The sequence below is a fragment of the Geotrypetes seraphini genome, chromosome 6, assembly GCF_902459505.1.
Source record: "Geotrypetes seraphini chromosome 6, aGeoSer1.1, whole genome shotgun sequence".
NCBI classification, from domain to species: Eukaryota; Metazoa; Chordata; class Amphibia; order Gymnophiona; family Dermophiidae; genus Geotrypetes; species Geotrypetes seraphini.
This window is the reverse complement of record NC_047089.1, coordinates 189,969,208-189,996,424: the sequence shown is the minus strand read 5'-3', so window position 1 is coordinate 189,996,424 and position 27,217 is coordinate 189,969,208. Positions and strand designations below refer to the sequence as shown.

General features: G+C 39.9%; 1 protein-coding gene across 2 annotated transcripts; it reads left to right on the top strand.

The window, feature by feature from the left end:
• MOB1A (MOB kinase activator 1A) lies at nucleotides 1–26,632 on the top strand. 2 transcript variants are annotated; one of them, XR_004539866.1, is made up of 7 exons: nucleotides 1–170; nucleotides 6,161–6,327; nucleotides 7,505–7,598; nucleotides 11,984–12,117; nucleotides 16,580–16,743; nucleotides 17,334–17,624; nucleotides 26,079–26,632. XR_004539866.1 is itself a non-coding variant. In XM_033948578.1 (6 exons), exons 1-6 carry the CDS (start codon nucleotides 157–159, stop codon nucleotides 17,409–17,411), a joined length of 651 nt encoding a protein of 216 aa, XP_033804469.1. In that variant the 5' UTR covers nucleotides 1–156; the 3' UTR covers nucleotides 17,412–19,790. The 2 variants fall into 2 exon arrangements, 1 of the variants encoding a protein (XP_033804469.1); XM_033948578.1 differs by lacking the exon at nucleotides 26,079–26,632 and having other exon boundaries at nucleotides 17,334–19,790.
• The last annotated feature ends 585 nt before the right edge of the window (nucleotides 26,633–27,217 follow it).

Below are 27,217 nucleotides of genomic sequence, written 5' to 3'. Positions count from 1 at the left end.
GACTTTGAAGACTTGAGAGGAAGCGGCGGTGGCGGCTCAGTTCCTTCTGAAGAGTTTGCTTACTTTGTTCTGTCCCGCTCTCTGGCGCGCTGTGGGGACGGGGCCAGCAGCGGTTTATCCGAGAGCCCGAAGCGTGCTCGGTGACCCAGCCAGAAGATGAGTTTCCTCTTGTGAGTCTCCTGGGGGGGGGGGCATGCAGCTTTTCTTCCTGTTTCCAAGGCAGCCACCAGGCCTCGGTGGTGGCCCTCGTTTGCAAAGTAGTCTGCATGCCCGACGGCCTTCTTCTCTCTCTTCGGCCGGTTGTATCTGAAACGGATGCAGGGAGAAGCCGTCAAGAGGGGCTCGTTTCCCTTTCGGCGATCTGTCACTTGGGTGACCTGGTCCAGGACTTGCAAAAGTCGCTTTTCTGGAACTTCGGGGGTTGGGTTTGTTTTTGGTGTTTTTTTTTTTTTTTGTGTTTTTTTTTTTTTTTTTGGGGGGGGGGGGGGCTGAGCCTGTATGTGCTTTAGGGAGAGATTGGCATGCAAAGCCTTGGATGTCTTCTGTGCTGAAAAGTTAGCTTTCTCCAAACCAGGGCATATCCTGCACTTAGGCTTCTGCTCCCCTTGCTTTAAGTAGATATAAAGTCAATTTATGGTAGTTGAGCAAGGGTGGCTAATACCCTAGGATTCATTTCTCTAAAATGACGCTTGCCACAAGAGAACTTCTTTCATAAAACCAGATGTGATTTTGCTGCTGACAGTTTTAGAAGAAGCGTCTTATAAAGTATTTTCCTCTAGAATAGTGTCTCTCAAACCTTTTGGCACACCAGACAGAACAAATGGTTTTCACAGCACATTATAATTGAAATTATAAAACCAACAAAAAATTACATTTTAGAGTTATTTAAAGTTCTTTAAGCTATGTATGGGTAATTGTAACAACGGTGAAACTAAAGTAGAAAGCATAGAATTGCTAATCAATGCAATGGATGTGCTTGTTTTGAGTGCAAATTAACTCAAATCTGCTTTGAAAGTTAACAAGCAAACCATCTAATTTTTGTTAGAGCTGAATATCCAAAAGGTAACAAAGCCTCGATTGCAGCCCTCAAGGAGGGACTTTGACATCCCTAGTCTATAGCCAGGCTCACCTTATGTGCATCACTTTACACTTTTCCGCATTAAATGTAATCTGCCATTTAGATGCTCACTTTTGCCAAGTTCCTGTAATTCCACCATAGTTCATGGTTTAGCAACTTTGAATAATTTTGGGTTATTTGTAGAGTTAGGGGCTCATTTTCAAAGCACTTAGACCAGGGGTGGGCAACTCTGGTCCTTGAGGGTCGGAATCCAGTTGAGTTTTCAGGATTTCCCCAATGAATATGCATGAGATCTGTTTGCATGCACTGCTTTCAATGCATATTCATTGGGGAAACCTGACAGGATTCTGGCCCTTGAGGACCAGAGTTGCCCACCCCTGACTTAGACACTTCGGGCTCATTCTACAAACAGGTGTCCCGATTATAGGTGGCGATAGGTGTCCTTCCACTGTCTGGCAGCCAATCAAGATGCATGTTTGTAGAAAAAATTCTCCCAAGGAAGGATGCCTACACTAGGCATTTGTCATGGGTCAAGGGAGACGTTTGGGGACAATTAAGCTCGCTCATGGCACGATAAGCTGATGGAAAGAGATCCCTCAGCAAAGATAGGCATCTGAGCTGCCTACCTTTGTGATCAGGCAGGTGCAATTCTCTAACTTGCGCACCTTGGCATGGGCGCCAATTAGAGAATCGGAGAAAGCGAGGGGTAAGGCGTCTGTCCTTTCAGGTAGACGTGATTCTACATAGGACATCGGTATTCATTTGTCAGCTGCTTCTTAGGTGGCTACTGAGACTGGCATCCTATACAGAATCGGGCCCTTCATGTGTCTAAGTACTTTGAAAATAAACCCCTCGTTCACTTTGCTTGTCATTCTCCTTTCCAGATCATTTATATGTGTTAAAAAACATTGGTCCTAGTACAGATCTGTAGGGCACTGCAGGATTTACTTTTTCTTCACCAAGAAAAATTACCACTCTTATTTACTGTTTTTTAAGTCTGTTCTCAATCCACAATAGGGTATTTTCTTCCTAACCCATGACTTTGAATTCCTCCGAAACTTCTTGTGTAGGATTTTTGTCAGACATCCTTTTAAAAATCCTAGATATACTTTATCAACTGGCTCTTCTTATTTATTTGTTTAAAAGCATACCATGGTTTCACTTTGAGTTGCTCAAATTGACAGGTTGGAGGAATGTAAAATGGAAGTTCTGGACATGATTTAACTTATTAAGTTGGTTAGACAGTATTAGTTGAACAAGCTATCAGAATCACAGATGTCAAGTACACCGGGGAATCCCTCTGGGTGAACCTGGCCAGGGGAAACGACAAATGCCTATATCTTGGTGTGGTATACAGACCTCCAAGACAACAGGAAGACAAGGATATAGAATTAATCGATGACATAGAGAACATCACTTTTCGTGGGGACACAGTACTGTTAGGGGACTTCAACATGCCCGATGCAGATTGGAACACACTTTCCGCTACAACTAGCGGCAGCAGAAGGCTATTAACCTCCATAAAGGGAGCACGACTCAAACAAATGGTATTGGAGCCCACTAGGGATCAGGCGATACTGGACCTGGTACTCACCAATGGAGAAAGCGTCTCAGAGGTTTCGGTAGGCGATACGCTAGCCTCCAGCGACCACAACATGGTATGAGTCAACCTCAGGAAAGGTTTCACTAGATCAAATACAGCAACAAAGGTCCTCAACTTTCGGGGCATTGACTTCAAACACATGGGAGATTTCGTCCATCGGGCGCTGCAAAACCAAGCTGGAACCGATAATATAGAGGCTGTGTGGTCAACCCTGAAATCTACCCTACACGAAGCAACAAACCACTATATAAAAACAGTAAGCAAACGACGGAGAAACAATAAACCCCAGTGATTCACTGCGGAGATCTCGTTAAAGAAAAGAAAAAAGCATTTATTTCCTGCAAACGATCAGGAAAAAGGGAGGCAAAAGAAGATTCTCTGGCCAGGTCTAAAGCTGTCAAAACAGCAGTCAGAGAGGCCAAACTTCGAATAGAAGAAAATCTAGCAAAGAACATTAAGAAAGGGGATAAATCCTTCTTCAGGTACATTAGTGACAGAAAAAGAAACACAGATGGGATAGTACGCCTTAGGAAACCGGATGGGAATTATGTAGAATCGGATTCCGATAAAGCCAAACTACTAAATGAATACTTCTGCTCGGTTTTTACCTGCGAGGAGCCGGGGTCTGGTCCACAGTTGCAGGCAAGGCAAAGCTCGGAAGACCCATTTCGGAATTTCGAGTTTACACCCAGCAGCGTCTAATAATAATAATAACTTTATTCTTCTATACCGCCACAATCTTGCAACTTCTAGGCGGTTTACACTCAAGAGAGCTGGACATTCAGCGAGTTACAATGTGCAGATAGTCAGAGGAAATACCGAGTGAATAAACATTAAGGAAGCAAAATTATGGATATATAAATTTGTTGAGCGAGAGTATACAGTATACAGATTGGAAGAAATGTCCAAGTGGGCCTGTTAGGAGAAGGCCGTGCAATTCAAAAAATATAGCGAAAATTACAATATGATAACAGTAACAATTTATATATATCATAGAGCCATGGAGTTTTAGGCGGACTTAAGAGGGGAGAGAGAGAAGAGTAGGTCAGTTGTTTAGGTATTTCAGGAACAGGTGTGTTTTTAGGCGCTTTCTAAATTCCTCGTAGGTAGTGGGCGAAAGCAGTTGATCTAGGTCTTTACCCCATAAGGCTGCTTGGTGTGAGAGAAGGTGATCATGGGTTTTTTTTCAGTTTGCAACCTCTGATTGGAGGGGAGACGAAGTTTGAATGTGTGCTTCTCTTACGTTTGTTGGTGGAAAAGGAGAAAAGGTCCGTTGTATATTTGGGGGCTAGTCCATATAATACTTTGAGGCAGAGGCAGGCAAATTTAAACTTTACACGTACTTCCGTCGGCAGCCAGTGCAACTGCCGGTAGTAAGGTGTCACATGATCTAATTTCTTCAGTCCGAAGATAAGTCTGACCGCAGCATTTTGCATTATTTGAAGACGTCGCATATTCTTTTGGGAGATTGCTAAATAGGCTATGTTGCAGTAGTCAAGTTGACTTAGTACAAGGGATTGCACTAGGATTCTGAATGCTGACGTATCGAAATAAGATTTAATGGATCTGAGTTTCCAGAGAGCTATCAAAATTCAAAGTGAACAAAGCCATGGGACCGGACAATTTACACCCCAGGGTGCTTAGAGAGTTGTGTGATGTCCTGGAAGAACCGTTATCCGTGCTCTTCAATCTTTCCTTGAGTACAGATTGGAAGACAGCTAACGTCATTCCACTCCACAAAAAGGGTTGCAGGACGGAGGCTGCGAATTACAGACCGGTGAGTCTCACATCAATAGTGAGTTAACTCATGGAAACACTAATTAAGCATAAATTAGATACGATCCTGAATGAGGAGAATCTATGGGATCCCCATCAACATGGATTTACAAAGGGAAGGTCCTGCCAATCCAATCTAATCAGCTTCTTTGACTGGGTAACAAGAAAGCTGGATATGGGGGAGTCCCTGGACGTCGTATACTTGGACTTCAGTAAAGCTTTTGATAGCGTCCCACACCGCAGGTTATTGAGCAAGATGAATTTGATGGGATTAGGAGAAACATTAACTGCATGGGTCAATGACTGGCTAAGCGGTAGACTTTAGAGGGTGGTGGTTAACGGTACCCTCTCCGAAACGTCAAGGGTGACTAGTGGAGTGCCGCAGGGCTCGGTCTTGGGCCCAATCCTCCTTAACATGTTCATAGGAGACCTGACTCAAGGGCTTCAAGGTAAAATAACATTATTCGCCGATGACGCCAAACTATGCAACATAGTAGATAAAAGCACTTTGCCCGACAGTATGACGCGGGACCTACTCTTACTGGAACATTGGTCCTCGACTTGGCAGTTAAGCTTCAATGCTAAAAAATGTAAGGTCATGCACCTTGGCAGCAGAAATCCATGCAGAACTTACACCCTAAATGGTGAGACCTTAGCTAGGACTACAGCAGAACGAGATTTAGGAGTGATCATTAGTGAAGATATGAAAACTGCCAATCAAGTGGAGAAGGCTTCATCCAAGGCTTGACAAATGATGGGTTGTATCCGCAGAAGTTTTGTCAGCCGGAAGCCCGAAGTTGTACAGATCCATGGTGAGACCTTATCTGGAATATTGTGTACAATTCTGGAGGCCACATTACCAAAAAGATGTGCTGAGAGTTGAGTCGGTTCAACGAATGGCCACCAGGGTGGTCTCGGGACTCAAGGATCTCCCATATGAGGAAAAGCTGAGTAATTTGCAGCTATACTCACTCGAGGAATGTAGAGAGAGAGGAGACATGATTGAGACGTTTAAATATATCATGGGCCGTATCGAGGTGGAAGATGATATCTTCTTTCTTAAAGGTCCCACGGCCACAAGAGGGCATCCGCTGAAAATCAGGGGTGGGAAATTTCATGGTGACATCAGGAAGTATTTCTTCACCGAAAGGGTGGTTGATCATTGGAATGAACTTCCACTGCAGGTGATTGAGTCCAGCAGCATGCCAGATTTTAAGAAAAAATGGGATAGGCATGTGGGATCTCTTGGGGGGTGGGTCATTAGAGTGGGCAGACTTGATGGGCCGAGGCCCTTTTCTGCCGTCATTTTCTATGTTTCTAAGCCTCACTTTCTGAAAAGGGAGACAGTTGGCAACCCTGAATGACTGTAAGGTAATGAGTAAACCTTATCCTAGAGTTATGGCACTGGGTGTACTTATCCCTCAAAACATGGTCATTATTCAGAGCCTACCAAAAAGATTGGGATGTATGTACTAAACATTTTGTTGAACAAAAACCATTAGCAGTAAGTGGATCCAGATTCTAGGTCCATCTCTGCCATGCAGTGTGTGATCTTAAACTAGGGATTTTTAATCATCTTGTGCTCTAATAAAACCTGTATGCTTCTTGGGACAAGGGTTTTCCTGTACAGCACTTTTTATACTTAGAAGCATGATGGAAATAATTAGCTAGATATAAGTGCATGTCTCTTTGTGTTTCTTTAGTGGAAGCCGGTCATCTAAAACATTTAAACCAAAAAAGAATATTCCTGAGGGATCCCACCAATATGAACTCCTGAAGCATGCAGAAGCAACCCTGGGAAGTGGGAATTTGAGACAAGCAGTTATGCTGCCTGAAGGCGAAGATCTCAATGAGTGGATCGCAGTTAATAGTAAGAGAGCGAGACTGGCATATTTGTTTCATAGAGACTTGTTTGTTTATTGGAGATTTGCATATTGCTGTTGGATATTACTAGAGGAAGAGTGGCGAGTGGAATGGTTATCAAAAACGCGTATAGCTTGTTATTCTAGAACAGCCTTCCTCGAGGGCTGTAATCCAGTCAGATTTTCAGGATTTACCCAATGAATATGCATGAGATCTATTAGCATACAATAAAAGTAGTGCATGCAAATAGATCTCATGCTTATTCATTGGGGAAATCCTGAAAACCCAACTGGATTGCAGCCCTCGAGGAGGGACTTTGACACCCCTGTTCTAGAAGCTGTGAAAGTTTCTGAAAGTGTTTTTAATCTACTACCTTCTTGGTGGGGTGACTTTCTGTAATTTCAGCCACTGTATAACAGGTAATTAATTAACTGTTACATCAGGAAACATTAGGCTTTTCTTCCACCCTACCCTTCTTGTGTAGTGGACAAGGCATCTGTCCTTCTTAATGTATTGGTAAGGCTGGAGTGTATTTAACTTTTAGTTAACATTACACTCCTCAACATTAAGAATCAGATTTTCATTATAGTTTTGATCATGAAGGGACTGATACTCAGTGCTGCTACTAATCCGGGCATCAGCACAGAATATCTGATATTGCACATCCACTATTCAGTGCTGTACTTGTATCGCTAACACTGGCATAGTTAGAACTGCTGTTTTGTGTGGTATAGCATGTCTGGGTAGTCATTCAGTGCTGGAGCCCAGATATCAACTGTGCCCAGATAACTTCTGGGTCTGTCCTGGCTCTAACCAGATTGCTCTGACTACTGCAGCATTGATATTCAGCAGCACTCTCCAGTTAAGGACCATTGACTATCTGCTTCTTGCTCAGTCAGTGTCATTTAACCAGGTGGGAGCCTCTCTTGTTTGGTTAAATCACTACAAATATTGCCCAGAGATTTATTTTGTTCAAATCTGGAAAATGCTAGAGATAGGACCTTATTTCTTCTTTTCAAATAATTTATAATAAAGGCATGGGATTATTTTGGCTATATATTCTGTCATTTCATATGTGACCTGTACATTTCAGGTGAGATGTAAAAATGGATTTGCAGAAGAATAGAATTGGTAAAATTCCAGCTTTGTGGATGAAAAATCTTAGAATGTTCTTTACTTTCTAGCTGTGGATTTCTTCAACCAGATCAATATGTTATATGGAACCATCACAGAGTTCTGCACAGAAGTCAGCTGTCCTGTCATGTCTGCAGGACCAAGGTAGAGAACCCCCAATCATACTGACTTGCTAATTTACAGAGTTCTGCAGAGGCCCAGGGTGGTTTTCTGTAGCCGAGATGTGGATATATAAGCTTAAATGAAACTATAGGTATGGTGATCAGTTATAACAGAGATGTTTTGTTCTGCTAGCATCATCCAGCAAAGCTGAGCTCTTTCCATTTTTTGTGTCTTCAAAGGATACTTAAGTATCAAACTGGGGTATATATATATTTTTTTCTGATGTTTTTGGTACTGAAAAAATAAATTGGATGCTACTCTTATTTTGTTTTGTTTTGGAAGGTTTGTTTTGTTTACTATCTTTGATACCAGGCAGCTGTAAAAGCTTTCACCAGCATAAAAGTTGGAGGGTATACATGCTTGGTGAGGCGGTCATGAAATGCTGGGCTTAAGAACAATTGCATCATGTGTGAAAGTCAAAAGTGTCCACTCCCAACCCCTGGATAATCAGAGGATGAAAAAGAGTGGGGCAGCTAGCTTTATCCCAATATCTCGCAAACCTTTTTAAGCCATGGCACACTAAACTCAGGGCTATGTCTGGAAGGCGTGGACGTCGATGCAGTGACATCATGCGCATGTGTAACATCATCACATTGGATGGGCAGACTGGATGGGCCATTTGGCCTTTATCTTCCATCACTTTTCTATGACATCCGCACATACGCAGAAACCCTCCAGGTGGGGCCCTGAGCTTGCTATTACTACGCTAATGGGGGGATGCGAGAGGAGGAGAGGTACTGACTGACTGGCTGGCTGCCTAAAGGATGTGCCTCTCACCACAAGAGGCACATCCTGTAGGCAGTTGGCCGGCATCTCGTGGACACACCCAGAATCGTACTGTGGCACACAGTTTGCGATTCACTGCTTCTTCATCCATTTCACCTCTCAAGTAATATTCACCATTCATGTGTTCACCTCCTATTGTTTCAGGAATCTACTTAGTTTGGAAGCTCTTAGAAAAAGGCCTTTAGGGGTAAGTTTATGAAAGGTGCCAGAATGCTGAGTGCTAACATTTGGCACTTAAGTGGAATCTGGGCATCCAGAATTCACATTATAGAATACTAGCCTAAGTCAGCATTTATGTGCCAACATTTAGCCAACATGTGCCAACATTTAGCTGCATCCCCTTAACCATGTCTGTGGCAAGTATAAATGTGTGCACCTAAATGCTGTAATATGGCACATAAATAATCTATGTGTGTAATTGTATAATGTGTGTAGTTGGAGACACACTTGCCCCACTTACATAAATGCTCCTTTGCATTTGCATGCTATGCAAGTTGCACTCTAAGATTATAGAATACTGCTTACTTCTCAACTAGCACTTGTGCATGAATATGTAACATTCATGTGCATATGTGCTAGTATTCCATAATCTGTTTATTAAAATGGTGCATACATATAGGCGCTTGTGGTATAGAATGAGGGGTTTAGTGTACCTGAATTTTAAAAATGTTGTAAGCATTGAGCATTATTTGAAAAGAGATGCTAAAATCTGTAAACTAATTATGGTTAAAAATAACCCATGGTGTTTTACATTTAATGTGACAGGATGGCCTTCCTGTTCTGATCTTCAAATCTGAATCCAAAAATGAAAATCTGCCCCATAACAGGTTAAAAAGAGAGAGAGTTGATCTGATCTCTTAGTTTCTTAGTCCTCCCACCCTGCTCACTTTCTCACCCCTTCAATTCCTGTTTTGCACATACCAGGATAGTAATGAACTTCACTCCTAAGCACTAGGATATGTGGAGTACTGATCTCATGAGAAGAGATTGACTATCCAAGGATTGAAGAATAGAGTGTGGAGTGTGGGTTTACATGAAAGAAGACTAATGAAGTAAGAACCTAATCTTTCCATGTGAGGGGTTAGATGCTTCAGAAATGCAGATGTGCTGGGAGTTCTTAAGTATTTACTGGTTTTGTATTAAACTTTTGAAAGTGGGCATATTTGTTCCAGAAGTCTTGTTATCCGGTTTTAGTCCAGGATCATAGATAGCTATGTGCAGCAGCACAAGGGAAGCTGAGGTATTAAAATTGCACCACACACATTGGTTCCCTTGCTGACATCACACAAATGGGCAGAACAGGAGTACTTGAGGACATGTCGCACAGGGCTTTTATGCAGCTTGTGACGCTCTTGCTTTCTGTTAATCTGTGAGCATGGGGTTTCCAATCTGAGCAAGTCAGTCCTTCACGATGTCTTCAAAACAATTTATTGGCATCTATTTTTTCCCTTGTGTTTTTTTCTGTGCTTGTAAATGAGATCATGTAGTTGGTCTTGTGGTTTATTGTTTATTTAAGTTTGATGTATTGCATTTTCCAACGAATGGATCAATGCAGTTTACAATAATTAAAAACTATATAAAAGAAAGGAACTCTATTAAAACATAATAGAAAAAGTCAACACTCATACAACACAAAGATAAAAACATGGCGTGTGTCTCCTGAACTCCTGGGAAGATTGATTAGGTGTCTTCTGAGCATTATAGAAATTTTTTTTTTTTGGGGGGGGGGGGGGAGGAAGGGAAATTAAAAAAAAAAATTATTTATATCATAACTTGAAAGAGATCCATAAATTCAAGGGAACAAGAAAAAAATTATAGAAAGAAAAAGATAATTTATTATTTAGTTCACCATATTGAGAGAGATCAAAGGAAAATTATCAGTGGTAACACTTATATTCAAACTAAAAAGTGGCAATTCTCTGCAGATCCTACAGCCGGTTTATGACAAGCTATACATTCTCAGCTATGGGCACTACTTGCTCTTTTGATTCTATAAATCCTAATAGTTGCTTAGGTTCAAAAAAACAGATAATTCTTATTCTGATATGTAGCAAAACATTGCACAGGAAATTTTAACAAAAATATCCCTCCCAGGGCAAGGATTCTTGGCCTTAATGCCAAAAATTATTTTCTACGCCTCTGAGACATGTCTGGAAATATATGAACATTAGAGCCTAAGAACTGATCATTTATATGACGACAGTACAAACGTAATACATATTCTCTATCACTTTCCAAGGCCAGAGTTATTAACAAAGTTTTCCTTTCTGTTATAACCTCTAAATAATTTTCCAGAAACATTGTTAAATTAGTATCCACTTCATTTTCCCCTTGAATCTCATTAGGAGTTGACACCTCCACAGGTTTCTTTATTTGAAGATAGTTAGCTTTTACAATAGGTTGCAAATTTTCTGGTGGAATAGCCAACATTTCCTTAAAGTACTTCCTTGCTATCTCCATTGGTGATATCAAGGGACATTTAGGAACATAGGAATCTCAAATTATTTTTCCTTAATTGATTTTCAAAGCTTTCCATTTTCCTTGCGATGAATGTTCTTTCCTTGACTAGTTCAAAATCTAAAGCTTTCATTTCACAATTTTTTGCCTCCTGTTTCTCTAGCTTTTCATTTATATCTTTAAGGGCCAAACCTTGTTGCTCCACTTTGGAATTGAAAGTCCCATAATCAGTACTTAAAGTGGAAAAAGACAGTTTGAGGTTTGCGTCCATAACTGCCATAGCCTGCCATAAGGCCTCCATATCTATTTTTCCCTGGCTTCTCCAACACCCCAAATATGATCTTAGTCCCACCAGAAGCACCTCTGCCCTGGTGTGGGGTAACTGTTGTTCTCCAGCCACTCCAGCTCCCAACGAAGTTGGGAGAGCCGACCCTCTATTGCTGAGGTCCGAAATCTCCCCTCTGGGCATCGGCTCCTCAGACACTTCCAACACTGTGTTGCTTCTGGGTTGAGGTGGAGGCTGCCTTTGCTCCGGGCTTAACAACTCCCAAGCCTGTGAGCCGAGTTTGCCCAAAGAATTTAGGCTCTTCCCTGAAGTAGAGACTGCAGATTCGCCCAGTCGGTAAAAGGCTCCTACAGTGGTAGTCTGCACGAGCCAATGTGGTGCCGCTATCGCTGCCAAAGGGCTCCTTTCCTCTTCCCCATAACTAAATAAGAGGAGTGGTGTTAAGAACACCGGAAGACCCAAAATGACGGAGCCTCCTTCTCAGGCGTCCGCTCCCATTGCCATCTTGATTCTCTCTCGTTAGCCTATGGAAGGGAAATATTTAAGATTTTTTTCCCCTGACCTTTAGCTGAAAGACTGGACTATACATCACTCTATTAGTACATGTTGAGCAGTTGTACTACCAAAGACCTTAATTTCCAGCTTTACCCTCATTTTCCCACTGCTGATTTTTTTTTTTTTCCTCTGTCTCTCTCTTTCTTGCTTTTCTCTTATTCTGATTTTTTTTTTGCTTTATCACCTCTGTTTGGGAAGAAAGTAGGATTTATTACACAGTGTATGCACCCCCTTGTTAGAGAAATGTGTTCACTATGAATCATGCATAAAATTATTTTTATAGGTATGAATATCACTGGGCTGATGGCACAAACATAAAGAAGCCAATTAAATGCTCTGCCCCAAAGTACATTGATTATTTAATGACATGGGTCCAGGACCAGCTCGATGATGAAACTCTGTTTCCATCAAAGATTGGTAAGTATAGTTACAATAAGCACAGAATGGGGTGGGGGAGAAATCCTTTAACAATGCACTCTTTACATCATAAGTAACTTATCAATATTGTCAGGATTGACTGCAGAAAAATGTGGAGCCTTGAGTAAATCAGCAAAAGCGGGGGCCCCTACGATTTGGAGGAGGGGAATACTTCCTCAGATATTGATAGTGGAGAGCCAGAAATAGAATGAGAAAAGGGAGACAGGTAGGCCCATATTCTATAAACACTGCCTTAAGTTAGGTGCCCTACCGGTGCCTAACTTAAGTGCAAAATGCTGTTATAAAAAAAAATAAAAGCAGTTAAAAAAAAAAAAATGTAGGTGCCTAAAAAAAGACACCTACATCATAGCTACAGAGGCTTTTTATGACGCCTAACACTACTGTAGGCATGGCTAACATCAGAAGTGGTGTTAGGCATCATTAAGCACCTTCGTAGCCACGATTCACATGAAAAGTAGGCACCAGAAATATAGGCCTTGAAAACCCTGGCCTACATTTCTAACACCTACCTTTCACGAAGCTGTGATTCTACAAATGGCATTGGTGCATTATTGATACACGATCGGTGGCTGTTTTTTAGGCTTGTTTAAGATATTTAAGTTTGTAGAATCCAGCCTGTAATGTCCAGATCTGGCTGCCTTCTGAAACTTCTAGCCTGTTGGAAAAGGTAGCACCGATGAGCCAAATTAATGGAGGCAGAGCTAATGTGGTGCCAGGAAACCCCCTCCAAGAGATCCCTACCACCACCAAGGCAGAGACTAAGGGAACTGTCAAATTCTTCTACACTCACACTCTCCTTGATTTAAGAAGTGCATTCTCTAATATATTGATTACTCCTTTAGTGATTCCTCTGAGTTGTGGTTTTATTGTTTGTTTGTATTTTTGGAGAACTATCGTTATGCAGTACTGTATAGGTGTAGGATGTATTATAAATTTTCCTCAAGTTAGTAAGCTTGAGCTTTATATAAGAACTGTGAAAAGACAGACCAATATGGGTTGTAATTCAAATGCAAACCCTGTGGGAAAGGGAAAGAAGAGTGGGAGCTTTAGAAGGAAGTTGATACATTGATGTCCCTCCCCCCCCCCTATTACTGAACATATGTCACACTGAATGGTTTGTGATCTTTAAACAAAATGTAATACTGTATCAGACAAAGGGAACTGAGTAACACACAAACACACTTTTTGCTTTATTTAGGGAGTAAAGGGCTCCTTTTACTAAATTGTGTGAAGAGATTTCTACTGTGGGCCAGCAAGGTAAGTGCTCCAATGCTCATAGGAATTCTATGAGCGTCGGAGAATTTAACTTGCTGGCCCATAGTAGAAACTGTTACTGCAGCTTTATAAAAGCCGGCAAAGTTATCTAACACACATGTGAGAAAGTAATTGCCCCCTAAACTTAACTGGTTGTACCGCCTTTAGCAATAATTGCAACCAGACACTTCTATAATTTAGTATGTGTCTTCCATTACGGTTGAGAAATCTTGGCACATTCTCTTTGTAGTACTGCTTTAATTTAGACACACCCCTAGATTTTTGTGCATGAACTGCTCATTTCATTTCCTGCCACAGCATCTCTGGGTTCTAGTTAAGGCTTTGATTAGGCCAGTCCAAAATTTTACTTTTATTTCTCCTTGGCTATTCAGATGTAGACTTCCTTTTTGTATTTTGGACAATCGTCTTGCTACATAACACAATTACACTTCCATCTTCAGCTAATGGACAGATGACCAAACATACTCCTTAAGAATTTTTTGCTACAGTGGGAGACAAGATGGCGCTGTAGTGAGGACGCTGTGGAAACTGCTCCTGCTCTTACTTTTTTGCTGGCCTGCTTGAAATGCCTAAAAGAAGGGGCTCTACCCCTTCTTTTAGGCTTCTGTTTCAGCCTGGCAGCCCGAATCTACCCTACTGCAGCAGGAGATGATTACCAGCTTTCTAACATCTTCCCCAGGGGGCGAACTGGCTCTGCCGAACGTGAGAGAGACATTGGCATTCGGTAGTGAAGCTTTGCTAAGCCCCGCGGGACCTACCCATCTCCTGCAGCCGCGAGAGTGGAGAACTTCGGAAGCTTCGCAGAGATGGGAATCTACATCGGCTGCGATGGCGTTGGGCTTGCTGGCTTCCCCAACAGCCGCATCGAATACATCACAATCAGGAGAAGATAGTTTGGAAGGTTCAGCAGGCCCAGGACAGATACAATCAGACCTTCCTTTGGTAAGACCTGCTGAATTTACTTTAGAGTCAATCTGGACGGCATTAGACTCTCTCCATAAATTATGTGCTGGAACCTTTTCTCTGGTACAAGCTCAGACAATGAGGCTGGATAAAATTGAGGAAGATTTGAAAGCCCAGAGGGAAAAGTAATAACACCTAGACCAAAAGGTCCAAGGGTTACAATCAATGCAAGATAGACTATTGTTGGAAAGGAAAGCTGAGAACTTTGATAACTATATAAAAGCTTTGAATCTTAGGATCCTAAACTTTCCTAAATTACTGACAATGTCACCTAAGAAACTATTCTATAGATTTTTGAAAGAAGTATTTAAGTACCTGGTAGATGGTCTTCCTCCTCTTCAAAAAATATATTTCCTCCCAATCTCAAAGAAAAAAGTAGCTTCAGCCCCCGCGACTCAACCTGATTCCCCAAGTCCATTGAATATAACAGGAATCCTCTGGGGATGAAGTCGGTCGACACTTCTGGTTACTTTTGTTTTTCACCAGGACAAAGAATCGCTCCTTAGGCTGTTTTTTAGGCTGAAAGGTGATTTTTTTGGATAGCAATATTTCCATGTTTCCAGATGTCTCGAAAATAACACAAACCAGGATAAAACGGTTTCTAGAAATGAGACACTTTGTGATTGTTTTGGGAGCTAAATTTCAATTAAGATGCCCATGTATCTATTTTGATCAAACATCTTATATTTTCTATAAACCGTCCCAATTAAGATACTTTCTTTAAGGAAAAGGAGTAATAATGTCCGCCCCTTCTGTCAAATAGCTTAAGTGATTGACTCTAATTATAAGGTTCTTGAATTAATGGAAGAAATAACATTACAATATTTCATGTATAATTCTTTTTTCTTTGATTATTTTCAAAGTAACTCATTCTCTCTGATATGTGAATTGTATCTCCCTAATGAGAACTGTTAAGAGCCAGTGCATTGTTTAAATTTTGAATTGTATTTTCTTATTTGTTAAAAATTGTGATAGTCTCTGATTATGCATTTTTAAATTTCTTTGAGATGTATATATATAAATGATATAAATAATTTAAAAAAAAAGAATTTTTTGCTACAGTGCAGACTTGGATCATTCAATAGGGGCACGTTTTCTAAGTCCTGAGGCAGCAAAGTGTTCCCATACCATCACACAACACCACGTTTGACTGTTAGTATGATCTTACTGTGGATTTCTGTATTTGTTTTATGCCAGACATAATGGGACCTGTTGTTGAAAGAGTTCCACTTTTGATTTCTGTCTATAGATCATTATCCCTAAAAGAGGGTATTATCTAGGTGTGTGAGCAAATGTGAGACGAGCATTGATGCTATACTGATAGCAGTGTTTCAGCTTTGCTACTCTCCCATGAATCATATTTTTGTCCAGTCTTTCTTATGTTTGTATGTTGGAGTCATCAACAATGACCTTAGCTGAGGCTATAAGATCCTGCAGTTCTTTGGATGTTCTGGGATGTTGAGTTGTTGCTGTGCTCTTGGAGTAATTTTGGCAAGCTGTCATTCCTGGGAAGATTCACCACTCTTCAGCATTTAGAGAAAGGGCTTTCACTGTGGTTAGAGTCCCAGAATTTTTAAATAATAGCTTTTGTAGCCCTTTTCAAGTTGGTATGTTTTCTCTTCTAGAATTTCCTTTGATTGTGGCATAGTGTTCTTCTAGAAACTTTGAGGTGACTATTTTTACTCTTTTGGCAAGGTTCAGTATATAGTCTAGGTTTAGATTCAACAGCATTGGCTACAATCAAGCTTGTGTTAAATCAGTGGACTCTGTTTATCAATTAAAATGGTTTAATTGGTTGTGCTAAGAGGCACTTACTTTTTCCACATGGGTGAAATGAGTGTTTAGCTTTGGTACCTTAAATAACATAATTTAAATACATATTTACCCAAGTTCCCTTTTTGAACAGAATGTAATATTAGATCAGAAATCATTCAGTATGACATATATTTGCAATAATAGGGGAAATCAGGCAAGGGTAATTTTTATTCACATCTCCTTACAGTGAGATAGCAGACACTAGTTTACAGGATCACTAATTCCTATATCTTGGGATGATTTGAGGCCTGTGACTGTTTCTTGTGTATCTGATGAGGCATTGGAGTACTTTTAATACTCCAGGGCAGAAAGTCTTCTAGAGATGACCTTTGCATTTGAATGCTGGATTTGGGCTGCAGAAGACACTGTTGTGTGTTTGGTGTTTTAGGTGTTCCATTTCCTAAGAACTTCATGTCTGTGGCAAAGACAATCCTGAAGCGTCTTTTTCGGGTTTATGCCCACATTTACCATCAGCACTTTGATTCTGTGATGCAGCTCCAAGAGGAAGCCCACCTGAACACCTCCTTCAAGCACTTCATCTTCTTTGTACAGGTATGTGTAACCTACCACAGCCCTGCCTTCCTCTTACACCTTCATCACATTGGGAACTGTTGCAAGGAGATTAACTTGTGTAACAGTGATGTGCGAAAAATCTTATTTAAAGAATAGACTGGAATTTGTGTCTCAGATAGATGCCTAGATAGGCTTCTAGGTAGGTACTTAATTTAGGCACCTATATAGAAGCCTATTTAGGCACCTAAGTAGGTCACAACGTCTAAGTTCCGTCTAGGCTCTGTTGTAAAAATTTCGGTTATATATGCTGTACGACTAAGTCTAAGCCGGCTCACATCCCACCCAACTCCCGCCCTTGACACGCCTCCCGAAACGCCCCTTTTAGCTTTGGACGTTGAGCGGCAGTATGAAGGCCTAGGTCGTTTTTATAAATACATCCAAAACCCGATTTTATTATCGGCGCTTGGACGTTTTTGAGAAATGTTCGTCCAAGTGCCGACTTAGGCCGGTTTTTGGACGTTTTTCTCTTTCGATTATGAGCCCCATAGTGTATGCCATGAGTAATGCTTGTTTTTTTTTTTCTTTTGTAAATGTGAGTTTGCAGTAAGATTTGTGTTTATGTATTATAGGAGTTCAACCTGATTGACCGGCGTGAGTTAGCACCCCTTCAGGAGCTGATTGAGAAACTTGGATCTAAAGACAGATAGATGTCCTCACTGGACAATCCTGGCCCCCTCAGGACATGCTTACACACTTTTTCTTGCTTCATGTACCAACTGCAGAGAATGTTTCCTTTTCATCGTAACATGTTTGTTAGTGACGGCAATCTCAAGAAACTCAAGTGCCGTAGAACTTTTCTCGCCAAAAGCACTTTGGAGCTGCAGTTTTCTTTATTCTGAGGCTAATAACTGAGCCTTTGGGTGAGTGTAGTAGTTGAATGCTTACCCACTGGCATGGTGAAAATACAAAGTTGCATTGTTAAATTGAGTGTTGGTGTTTTAAGCAAGATATAGGTCAAGATTATTTGCCCCCTTCCCCTGTTCCCTCCCCCAAACAGCCACCTTACTTGTGGTGCCTATTGGTTTTAATGCAGTTGAAGGATCTATAGCAGCAATTGCATTTGGTGGTATTGTTCTCTAACCTTATTTTGCCATACTATTGACAGGTGAGTCTACATGCAGGACTAAGTGAGCAAGTTCTTTCTTCACTTGCACAATAAGCAAGATGATCTCTGACTATATCACAGACTGGTATTCAAAAATTATCCAATATCTGTTGCCCAGGCTTGGAGACCTCAAATATAAGACCTACAGGCAATGATAAAAGCCATAAACATTTTATTTGAGATATTATGGACAAAATTGGTCTTGATGGAATCAATCAGCTGTGCCAAACCCCTGTCAGAGGTTTGGCACATCCTTGAATTTTTCCCCCATTTTCTTGTGTCATGGTGGTCAGCAGCTAATGGCAGTTTACTTTCTCTGCAGGATTTGAACCCTGCTTGCCAAAGAGCTTTGATCATTTTTGTTTGTGTAGAATAGCTGTTTAGTGTACATGGCCCCTTGCTTTGCTTCTCCAGGCATACTGCTGTCACTTTGTACTTTAGCAATATGGGTGGCTACAAATGTGATGATCTAGAAGTTATAATAGTGTAAGGTAGAATAAAGGCTCTGCGCTCCTTATTCTTCTACTAGTGGATAATATGATGAGGAGAATGTTTAAAAAGAAGATTTGGCTTTTCAGATTTATTAGTTGCCTTTTCTCATTGATAGCACCAAGCAGCTATAAGATCATTTTGGCATAGACCATTTTTGGCTATCTAAGTTTAAATGTTTTGCTGCTGAGAAGAAAGCTATCAAATATGCAAAGAAAAACATTATACTTGTACTGCAGTCTCTCTTTATCCTCAGCCATTTTTTGAGACTATAGGATACGAAGTGTTTGTTTTAAATAATTTTATTCATAACTAGGAAAGTTGCTTTCAAATCTGTCTCCTGAAATACCTTGTGACTTTGGACAAGTCTTTTCACACTTCATTACTTCATGTATAAAACAACTTGTAAACACTCTAGGGAAAAAATATGTACTATACTGGAAAGTAACTCAACTTTAGAGTAAGTCTCTGCCCAAAAACTTGCAGTCTTAAGCGGGTACTTGAGATCATGGGAGATAAGGTTCATCCAAGGTCATAAGTAGTATCGATGAGGAAAGTGGGCTGGTTCTCAGCCAATTACTGTAAACATAGACTAAGGTATTCCTTAGGTTGTGACTGCCTCAGTCTGGCAAAATAACATGTTAAAAATAACTGGCCTTCATTCTGATAGCATGGAAAGCAAGATGAGCAAGGGCTAGGGGTATCCAAGAGGTCACCAAAATTATATACAGGATGAGAAAGAATATATATTCATTTCAAAAAATACGCTTCTCAAATGTCATTTCAATTTTCTTAGTCCAAGTTATCCAGAGGTGTAAATCTACTATGAATAGCTCTTGAACTTAAATCCTTTTTAGTTACTATCAGAGGGGCTGAGCCTCAGATCCCCGTGTGTTGTATGTGTTTTACAATCATACTAGAAAGGGAATTAACCTCACTGGCTCATGCATCTATCCAAGAGGTCACCTTTCCCAAAGTCTTAAAAAATTCCAGCTTAATAAGCTTGTGAATCACAATTCCGTTGTCCAAAGTACTGATCTACCTTCTAATTGAAGGAGCCTATATAGAGATATTGTTGGTCCTTTTTAATTGCTTCGTTTTTCTCTACTAAGCCTGTATTACTATTTACCACCTGATACTAAACCTCAGCACAACAAAGCAAAGCACGAAGTGTTTTTTTGTATATCTGCTTTGTGTCATTGGTAAGGCTTTGGATTGTTCTTGGACTTATGATTTGTCCTACAACCTTCCACCATTATCCAGTATTTTCACCAGCAGCCACTGAACTTGTCCTCCAGTATTTCAGTGCTATCTGTGTATGTTTTCCCCTAATATTTCAGTGCTATCTGTGTATGTTGTTCAGTACTTTTGCAATTTGTTAATTTTGCATAGCCTTTCTATTTTTTATTTAAAAAGAAAGTTTTCTAGCTATTGAGATGTTTATTGGCTTTTTAATGGGTTCCTGTGATGTTTGTCTGAGAGGAGTTCATGGTAAAGTGTGTGCCTTCACCAAAATGGGCAGGGAGACTTCTTTAATGCAGCAAGAAGCATCTGTATTGAATATCTTTAGACAGTATGGACCTAATTTTTCAAAGGCTTTGCCCATAAACTCCAAAATGAGACGTTGTGGATAGGATCATGAATTTGGGAGTGTACCTCCGAGTGCACTGGGTTTGAGATCTATTTCTTAGGAACCAATTATAACTGCATTTAAACCAATAGGATTCATTCGGTATGTTTCCTTCATATCTCATGAAATAAATGGTGATGTATTCTAGGTGGTATTTTAAGGCATTATGGACTAATAATATATAAAAATGTTCACAGGTTAATATCAAACTTTGCAAATGTTAGCTCTGATGCTAATGAAATCTTGGCTCATCTGCATTTTATAACTAGATTTCATAATATAATTTTACATATTGCCTCAGCTGGTAATTCTACACATTTTTGGTTGTGGCAACATGCAAAAAATAAAATTTAAACTTTAAAATTCTCCTTTTATGCAGCACCATAATTTTTAAAGAATCCTTGAGACTTGCTTTGGAGGCCTTTAGGATTCCGCATCCCTGGAAGGTCCTCTGATCCATAGAGGTCTATCCTGCTGCCCACAGCCCTGATCAGGGACATAAATAAATAGGCATCTCTCCTGAACCCTAGCTCTGGAAATATTTAATGATACCCCAACCCCTTTGGGTTTCACCCCACTCATAAATAACTGAAGGCTGATCCCCAAACTCACTGAAGGGGTCCAGGAATAATAGGAGTAGGAGCAATCTCTACTTGCTCCTGGTTTGGTGGTGTATTCTCTCAAATGGCAGCTAGTTTTGAAGGCATTCAATAATTTATCTACCTTGGGAGGAGACGGAAGAATTCTCAAAAAAAATAATTGTTTTATTTTTTAATATAGTCTCCTGGTGGCTCCATACTCTTCATCCAGTTTTCCTGCAATAACTTTAACCCCTTTGAAAATAATTCTTCTGTTTGACCTTCAGACTAGGAGGTCACAGCTTTCTTGACATCTTCATCACTTGAAAACTATTTTCCACAGAGGACAGGAAATAATCTGAGGGAGCCAGGTCAGGACTGTAGGGTGGATGGTTCAGTTGCTGAAACCCACATTCTCGGATGGTAGACTGTGATTGTCATGACATGTGCACCGGCACATTGTCATAAAAAAGCAGCATGCCTGCTGTGATTTTTCCTTGTCTTTTTTCCTTAATTGACTCCCACAAAGTGATTATTGTGTTGGTATAACTCTCCCCAGTTATGGTTGTCTTGTGCAACATGAACTCCAGAAGCAAAAGTCTTTCATCATCCCAGAAGACAATTGCCTGCAGATTTTTCAGTCTTGAACTTTTTGGAGTGGGGGATGACTTGTGCATCCACTGCATTGACTCCATTTTGGACTCAGGATCTCTATGAGACCCAAGTCTCATCTCCAGTTACCAAGTGATGACAAAAATTTACTTGGTCTTCATGGAGCATCTCCAAGTTATCCTGTCAGCACTGGAGCCTTATGGCCTTCTGACATGGCATTGCCATTCTTGGAACCCTTCTTGCACTAACCTTGGACATGCTCAACATTTCATGAATTATTTTCCAAACTGTACATGCTGAGATGCCCATTTCTGCAACTATTCAGGAAGCCTTGATTCATCTGTCTGACAAAATTAAATCCTTGACTTTCTTGCATATTTCTGTGGAAATTGTTTCCACAGGCTGTCCAGTGTGAGGGTCATTTTCAACGGACTCTCTACCCCACTTAAACTGCTTGCTCCAAAATTTTACTTTGTAGAATGATTGGGCAGGCTCACCATAAACTGCAGTTTTGCGTTCATGGATCTCCTTTGGCTTTTTTCTCTTCTTTTGTGAGAGATTTTATCATTGAACAGTGCTCCAAATCTAGCAGTTTCTTGCTTGATTCATATGAGGACTCTCTTGACATCCTGTCTCTTGGAATGTTACTCGCACTGAGCTGCAACTGTGCCTGAGTAATGTTGAGACATGTCACAACATGCACAGACTTGTTTCAACACGCTTGCTACTGTCTTTCATACTTGGGTAAATAAATTATTGAATGCCTCTCGTATAAGTCTCATAGTACTATTGCCAAGGATTGGGATATCAAATTTTAGTTCTGGTTTGGGACTTGGGTAACTTTTCCTTAACTGTTCATTCTCTAGGTCAGGGATGGAGGGGAGGGGGATTAAGGACACTGCAAGATTACTAGGATATGGGGGAGGAGGACTCTGAAGGCGTCTATGATGGCTCTTTAAATGGTGCCACTCTAGTTATTATTTTTACTTCTTGAAGAAAAAAAAAGGGGGTTACCAAAGCCTCTTTTGTAAACTTTTTGTGATTCCTGTCTTTTAATAAACTGCTTTGCATAAATGTTATGCTGGAGCAACTCAATAATGGCAAACTTTTTAAATACAGTATAAAACACAATTTTAAAGTATGCTTCTGTGAAAGTGGCTTCACAAAACACCTAAAGGCTGACATATTTGCATGTTTTGGAGTACATGAGGCTTTTAGAATGAGGGGCACGTGAACCATGCATGAGAAAGTAGTGCGTCACCAGGCTGTCATGATCGACTTCTGTTGAAAACTTCCATACATTTTGCAAACATATGGGAGTGTGCCTAAACTACTTTAACATTATGTAGTAATAATTATGATTCTGCTCAACATGAAGTAACTGTAGTTTTCATATTAATGACCAAAGGTTTTCCAACACATTGCCTTCAGGAAAGTATTTAATTTTTAAACATATTCATTATCCTTGTCAAGGTTATTAAGAAAAATTAACAAAGAAGGAAACTTCTCTGGGTTAAGCCAGTGTGAATGAATCCATTTGTATACTGGTTCTTGAAAAATAGAAGATGACTGTAGGTAGAACTTTGCCAGTTGCATGTAGTTGGCTAGTGGTGTGCTTTGCAGAAGCTTCTATTGGTGGTTTTTAATGTATCTAGTTTCATATGTGAGACGACTTTCCTTTTTTTCTGACATCCCTTGCTGTGTTTGCTTCTCTTTTCAGGATCATACTGGCTTTCCCATACTTCTCTTTCTGTAAGTCAGCTGCCTGTTACCCACTCCTTTTCTCTACATTTTGTGCTACCTTGCCATTCTGTAGGACAGCATTTATTCAGTATGCTGCTGCTAACGTTTTGCTCTGAATTTGACTTTGGAATTACAGAAAGGAACCCAGCTACACTGTTTGATTAGATTAGAAGAATTCTGTGCCTACCCCAAACCCAGATCACATTATTACAGTATCTCCGTTCTTTGTTACTCTGAATTAAGACATCTTGAAAGGCCAAGCTGAGTCAGCATTCTTTTTCTGATCGTGGCCAATCCAGGTTGATAGATCCTAAAGAGTAGACCTGGTTTCTTATAGGTAAGTTTTAGGTTGAGCAGTGCCTTTACTAGGTCTACCTGTCTAATAATTTCTTTATATGGCCCCTTGAATCCCTCTATTAAAGCATCGCGATCACATCATTTGGCAACAGAATTCAGAGTTTCATTGTGCACTGCATGGGGGAGGGGAGAGAAACTTTCTACAGTTAGTTTTCAGTCTGCTGGTCATTAATTTCATGGAGTGTCCTCTGGTGTGTGTGGTGTATAAAAGATTAAACTTTCTCTTTTGACTTATTCTATGACACTTAAATGATTTTGTAAACTTCTGAAAAGCTCTATTCTGTTTCATCTCTCCTTATAAGAGAGGTGTTCCATCTTCTTTGTCGTTTAGTCACTTCTCTGAACTTTTTCTAATTGCACTATATCCTTTTTGAGGTGGGACATTTAGAACTGAACACAGTACTCGAGGTGCTGTTACACCAGGGACCTATACAGTGGAATAATCTAATCTAATACATGCTTTTGTTAACCACCTATTCCATACAGGTCCTAGGCAGTATACCATGCTAATTTAATTAGAATATTACAGTGAATTGAGAGAACTTACTCAATACAAAATTACAATGCATTAGGAAGAAGGCTGCAGGAAGATTAAAAATTCAAATCGTGATCACGATTAAATGGTAAGATTATATTTTAAAAGAAAATACAATGGACACAAACACAAGTAATTCCTGAAATCAAGCATAAACCACTTGTTTGTGGTTTCAAACATAAGTTCTTCTATGTCAAAATGTCATAATCAATAGCTTAAAGAAACTAATGCATTAAATATTAACGTTGCCTGGTGCATTAACAAATCTTGGTCCTAACCCTAAGGGGAAGGACATTCTAAATGTTTTGACACTGGTTAGCCCAATTTTGCAGGAAACCTACCAAGCAGACAACACATTAGATCTTCCTTAATCTAGCACCCCAATCAATATATCTGCACTATCCTTGAAACTTCCAGAGTGAAAATGTTCCCCCCTTTCATATCTATGACATAAAAATACAATGATTGAGACCTAGAAGTCTCCATTCTTAGAAGCATCAATACTAGTTTTCCTATACCTGTATCTTTATGTATAGTTCACCACTTTATATGGTTTGCTGTTAACTGGCTCTGTAAAATTCAATTCCCAGAAATAGTCCAGCATTGAATTTCTGGTTATAATGCTGGCTGCAGTCAGCAAAACTCTTTGAGTAGTGCCAGCTGAATATTGATATATTACCCAGAAACCAAATCATTGTTTTTGCACTGATTTCCTTTCATTTTAATATTTATACATTTCTGGGAAAATGTAATTAAAATTGAAAATGAATTGTCTTGCAAATGGAGAATACACAAAGACCCTTAACAGGAAATAAAAAAGTAGACCAACCCATGAAAAGACTGGGAGGCAATACCAAATCACAAAGTTCTTCTATGTATATAAAAGCAGTCCAAGAAAATGCAAAACTTCTATATTGTTTTGAGTGTTAATATGAAAATTTTGCATTTTCTTGGGACTGATTTTGCCTAGTAGTCTTTCAGGGACTCCACCTCTGCAGCCATGTGTGTGAGATCGCTGACCATTGTATACCATATCTGAGTTGGATACCTTGCAATAGGAAGACACCCAGCTACAAAGGGCAAGATGTAAGCCAAATTCATTTGTCAACCAGAACAATAGGTACCCTGCTGCTCATTTAGTTCCTCTTTTGGCACTTATTTAATTTTTCAAAGACACAAGTCTGGTGATGTCCTTAGGACTACAAGGGTATTCTTTTGTTCACCAAAACCTCCCGCATTCTGTCAGATTAATTCCTGTAGTATAATCTTCCATTCAAGCCACCACCCTTGCAATAATAGCTGATTTAAGCTGTGACTACCAAGGTCCTCGACAGTGCTGGAAGTCAGAACTGATGCTTACTTCCTACCTGAGAAAACTTTGCCTGTCTCGGGGGTTCCTTATCGGTTGTTTGGCATAGTGAGCAGACAACTGCTAGCTTAGCTTTAGCTTCCCTCTCAGCCCTGGAAGTTGAAGCAGAACTAGCTCTCAGGGTTGAAGTCCTCTTGTCTGCTCATGCTTGGATTTGACGGGGTCTTCTGAGTTCTGGTTTCCCACCCACTGCCGAGACTGGAATTTCGTTACTGCCTGACAATTGTCTGCTCACTGGAAGTTTGTCAGCCCATTGCCTCTCCACAGGTTGGGAGTTTCGGGCAGAAGTGGTAGTGGGCATCTCTCTGGCCAAGTAGAAAATGAAACTGAGAAGGCAGTTCACCATGCTCAGCAGTGCCATCTTCTCTGTTCTGGAAGTGGCTGCAGTGTTGGTGTCAATGAAGAAACAGGAAGTTACATCAAAGCTTGATGTTTTAACTTCCTGTTTCTGGGTCAGACATGGCCACTGATGTAGCATCCACTTCCAGAATGGAGAAGCAGCAGCATGTTGCACATGAGCAGGTAATCACATTAATTGTGATTAAAATTTTTTATGCATGTTAAATATTAAACATATTAATTGTGTTATTAATGTGCTAAATATGCAGCCCTACTCCTAACAAAAACTTATTAAAAAGGAATGTATGTTTTCAACTTTCTTCTGTAAAGAGGATAAGATGTTTTGCTGCCTGACCTTATAAAAGATTTATAAATGAGACCAGAGAGTGTTAATAATAATATTAACTCATAAGAATCAGTTTTGCTTTCCATCCTTTTTCAAATAATCCCTACCATTCTTATTAGCAGCTATTGTACCTTGGGCAACTCTTCTTAGTTTTAAATTAAACCCCATTACAATCTATTTATCATGCTTTTTGCTTTTCTTTCTGGTACAGCCTTTTGCATCCTAAGAGCTACAGCGAGATCTGTAATTGCTGAGAGGAAGACATTGGAGAGATATGCTGTGTTGACATAACTCCGAAATCAGCCACAACCTTAAAATAAAAAGAAAAACCAGTTCCTCCTGCATCATTTCAGAAGTACAGGCAGACTAAAAAAAATTTAATAAAATATTTTCAGTTATTCCCTTGACCCCCTGGGAACAGTCATATTTTAGAACATTGAACTACAGTAGATGCCTCTAAAGCAGTGCTTTTTAAATCTTTAACCCAGTGTCTTTCAAACTGTGCCTGTAAAGATTCCAGAATTCTACTTTATTTTTAAAAATTCCCTTCATATGTAAACACTAGAATAGATGACATGTACGTGACGTACAAAAGTGTCTGCTAATGTTATGAGCGTTTGTGTGCATAAGACAACCACCCAAATAAGCATCATTCTTTGACCTGAAAAAAAACATTATTTTTATTTTTTATGTAATAGTTATTCTAACTTGAGCAACAAAACAATCAAGGCTTTGTTACCGTTTGAATCTTTTTATCTTTGCGAACTTGGACTTTTAGCTCTGACAGAAATTAAATTTAAAAAAAAAGAGAACTACAGATGGTGGATGATGAAATGCGTGTTTGCTTGTCAACTGTCAAGCTGTGTTTTGAGTTTAATTTGCACTCAAAAATAAGCACATCCATCGCATTGATTAGCAATTCTATCTACTTTAGTTTCACCATTGTTACAATTACCCAAACATAGCTTAAGAACGTTAAATAAATAACTCAGATTTAATTTTTTGTTGGTTTTGCAATTTTATAATTTCAATTATAATGTGCCATGAAAAACATTTGCTCTGTTTAGGGTGCTGGAGTTAAAAAAACGTTTGAGACACACTGTTTTTAACCAATAAGACTTATTATGATGATGATGATGATGATAACATAATGGTGGGTGTCCATCCTCCCTCCCTTTGTCACCCATTTCCTCCTGCCCTATTTATCCAAAGCAGGAAGATAGTAGCAGCAACAGAATCAATTTGTACAGGGCCTGAGTCAGTTTGTGCTTACAGACTATAGCACTCTATAGGTTTCCAGGCTAACAGGAAGTCTGTTCTAACCCAGAATGGGCCAGGGCCTAGGAATAT

Excerpts from the sequence above, each read along its gene's own strand:
- MOB1A (XM_033948578.1), top strand. Across the intron at positions 7,599-11,983 it reads GTCATGTCTGCAGGACCAAG|GTATGAATATCACTGGGCTG; the intron begins GTAGAGAACCCC and ends TTATTTTTATAG. Across the intron at positions 12,118-16,579 it reads TCTGTTTCCATCAAAGATTG|GTGTTCCATTTCCTAAGAAC; the intron begins GTAAGTATAGTT and ends TTGGTGTTTTAG.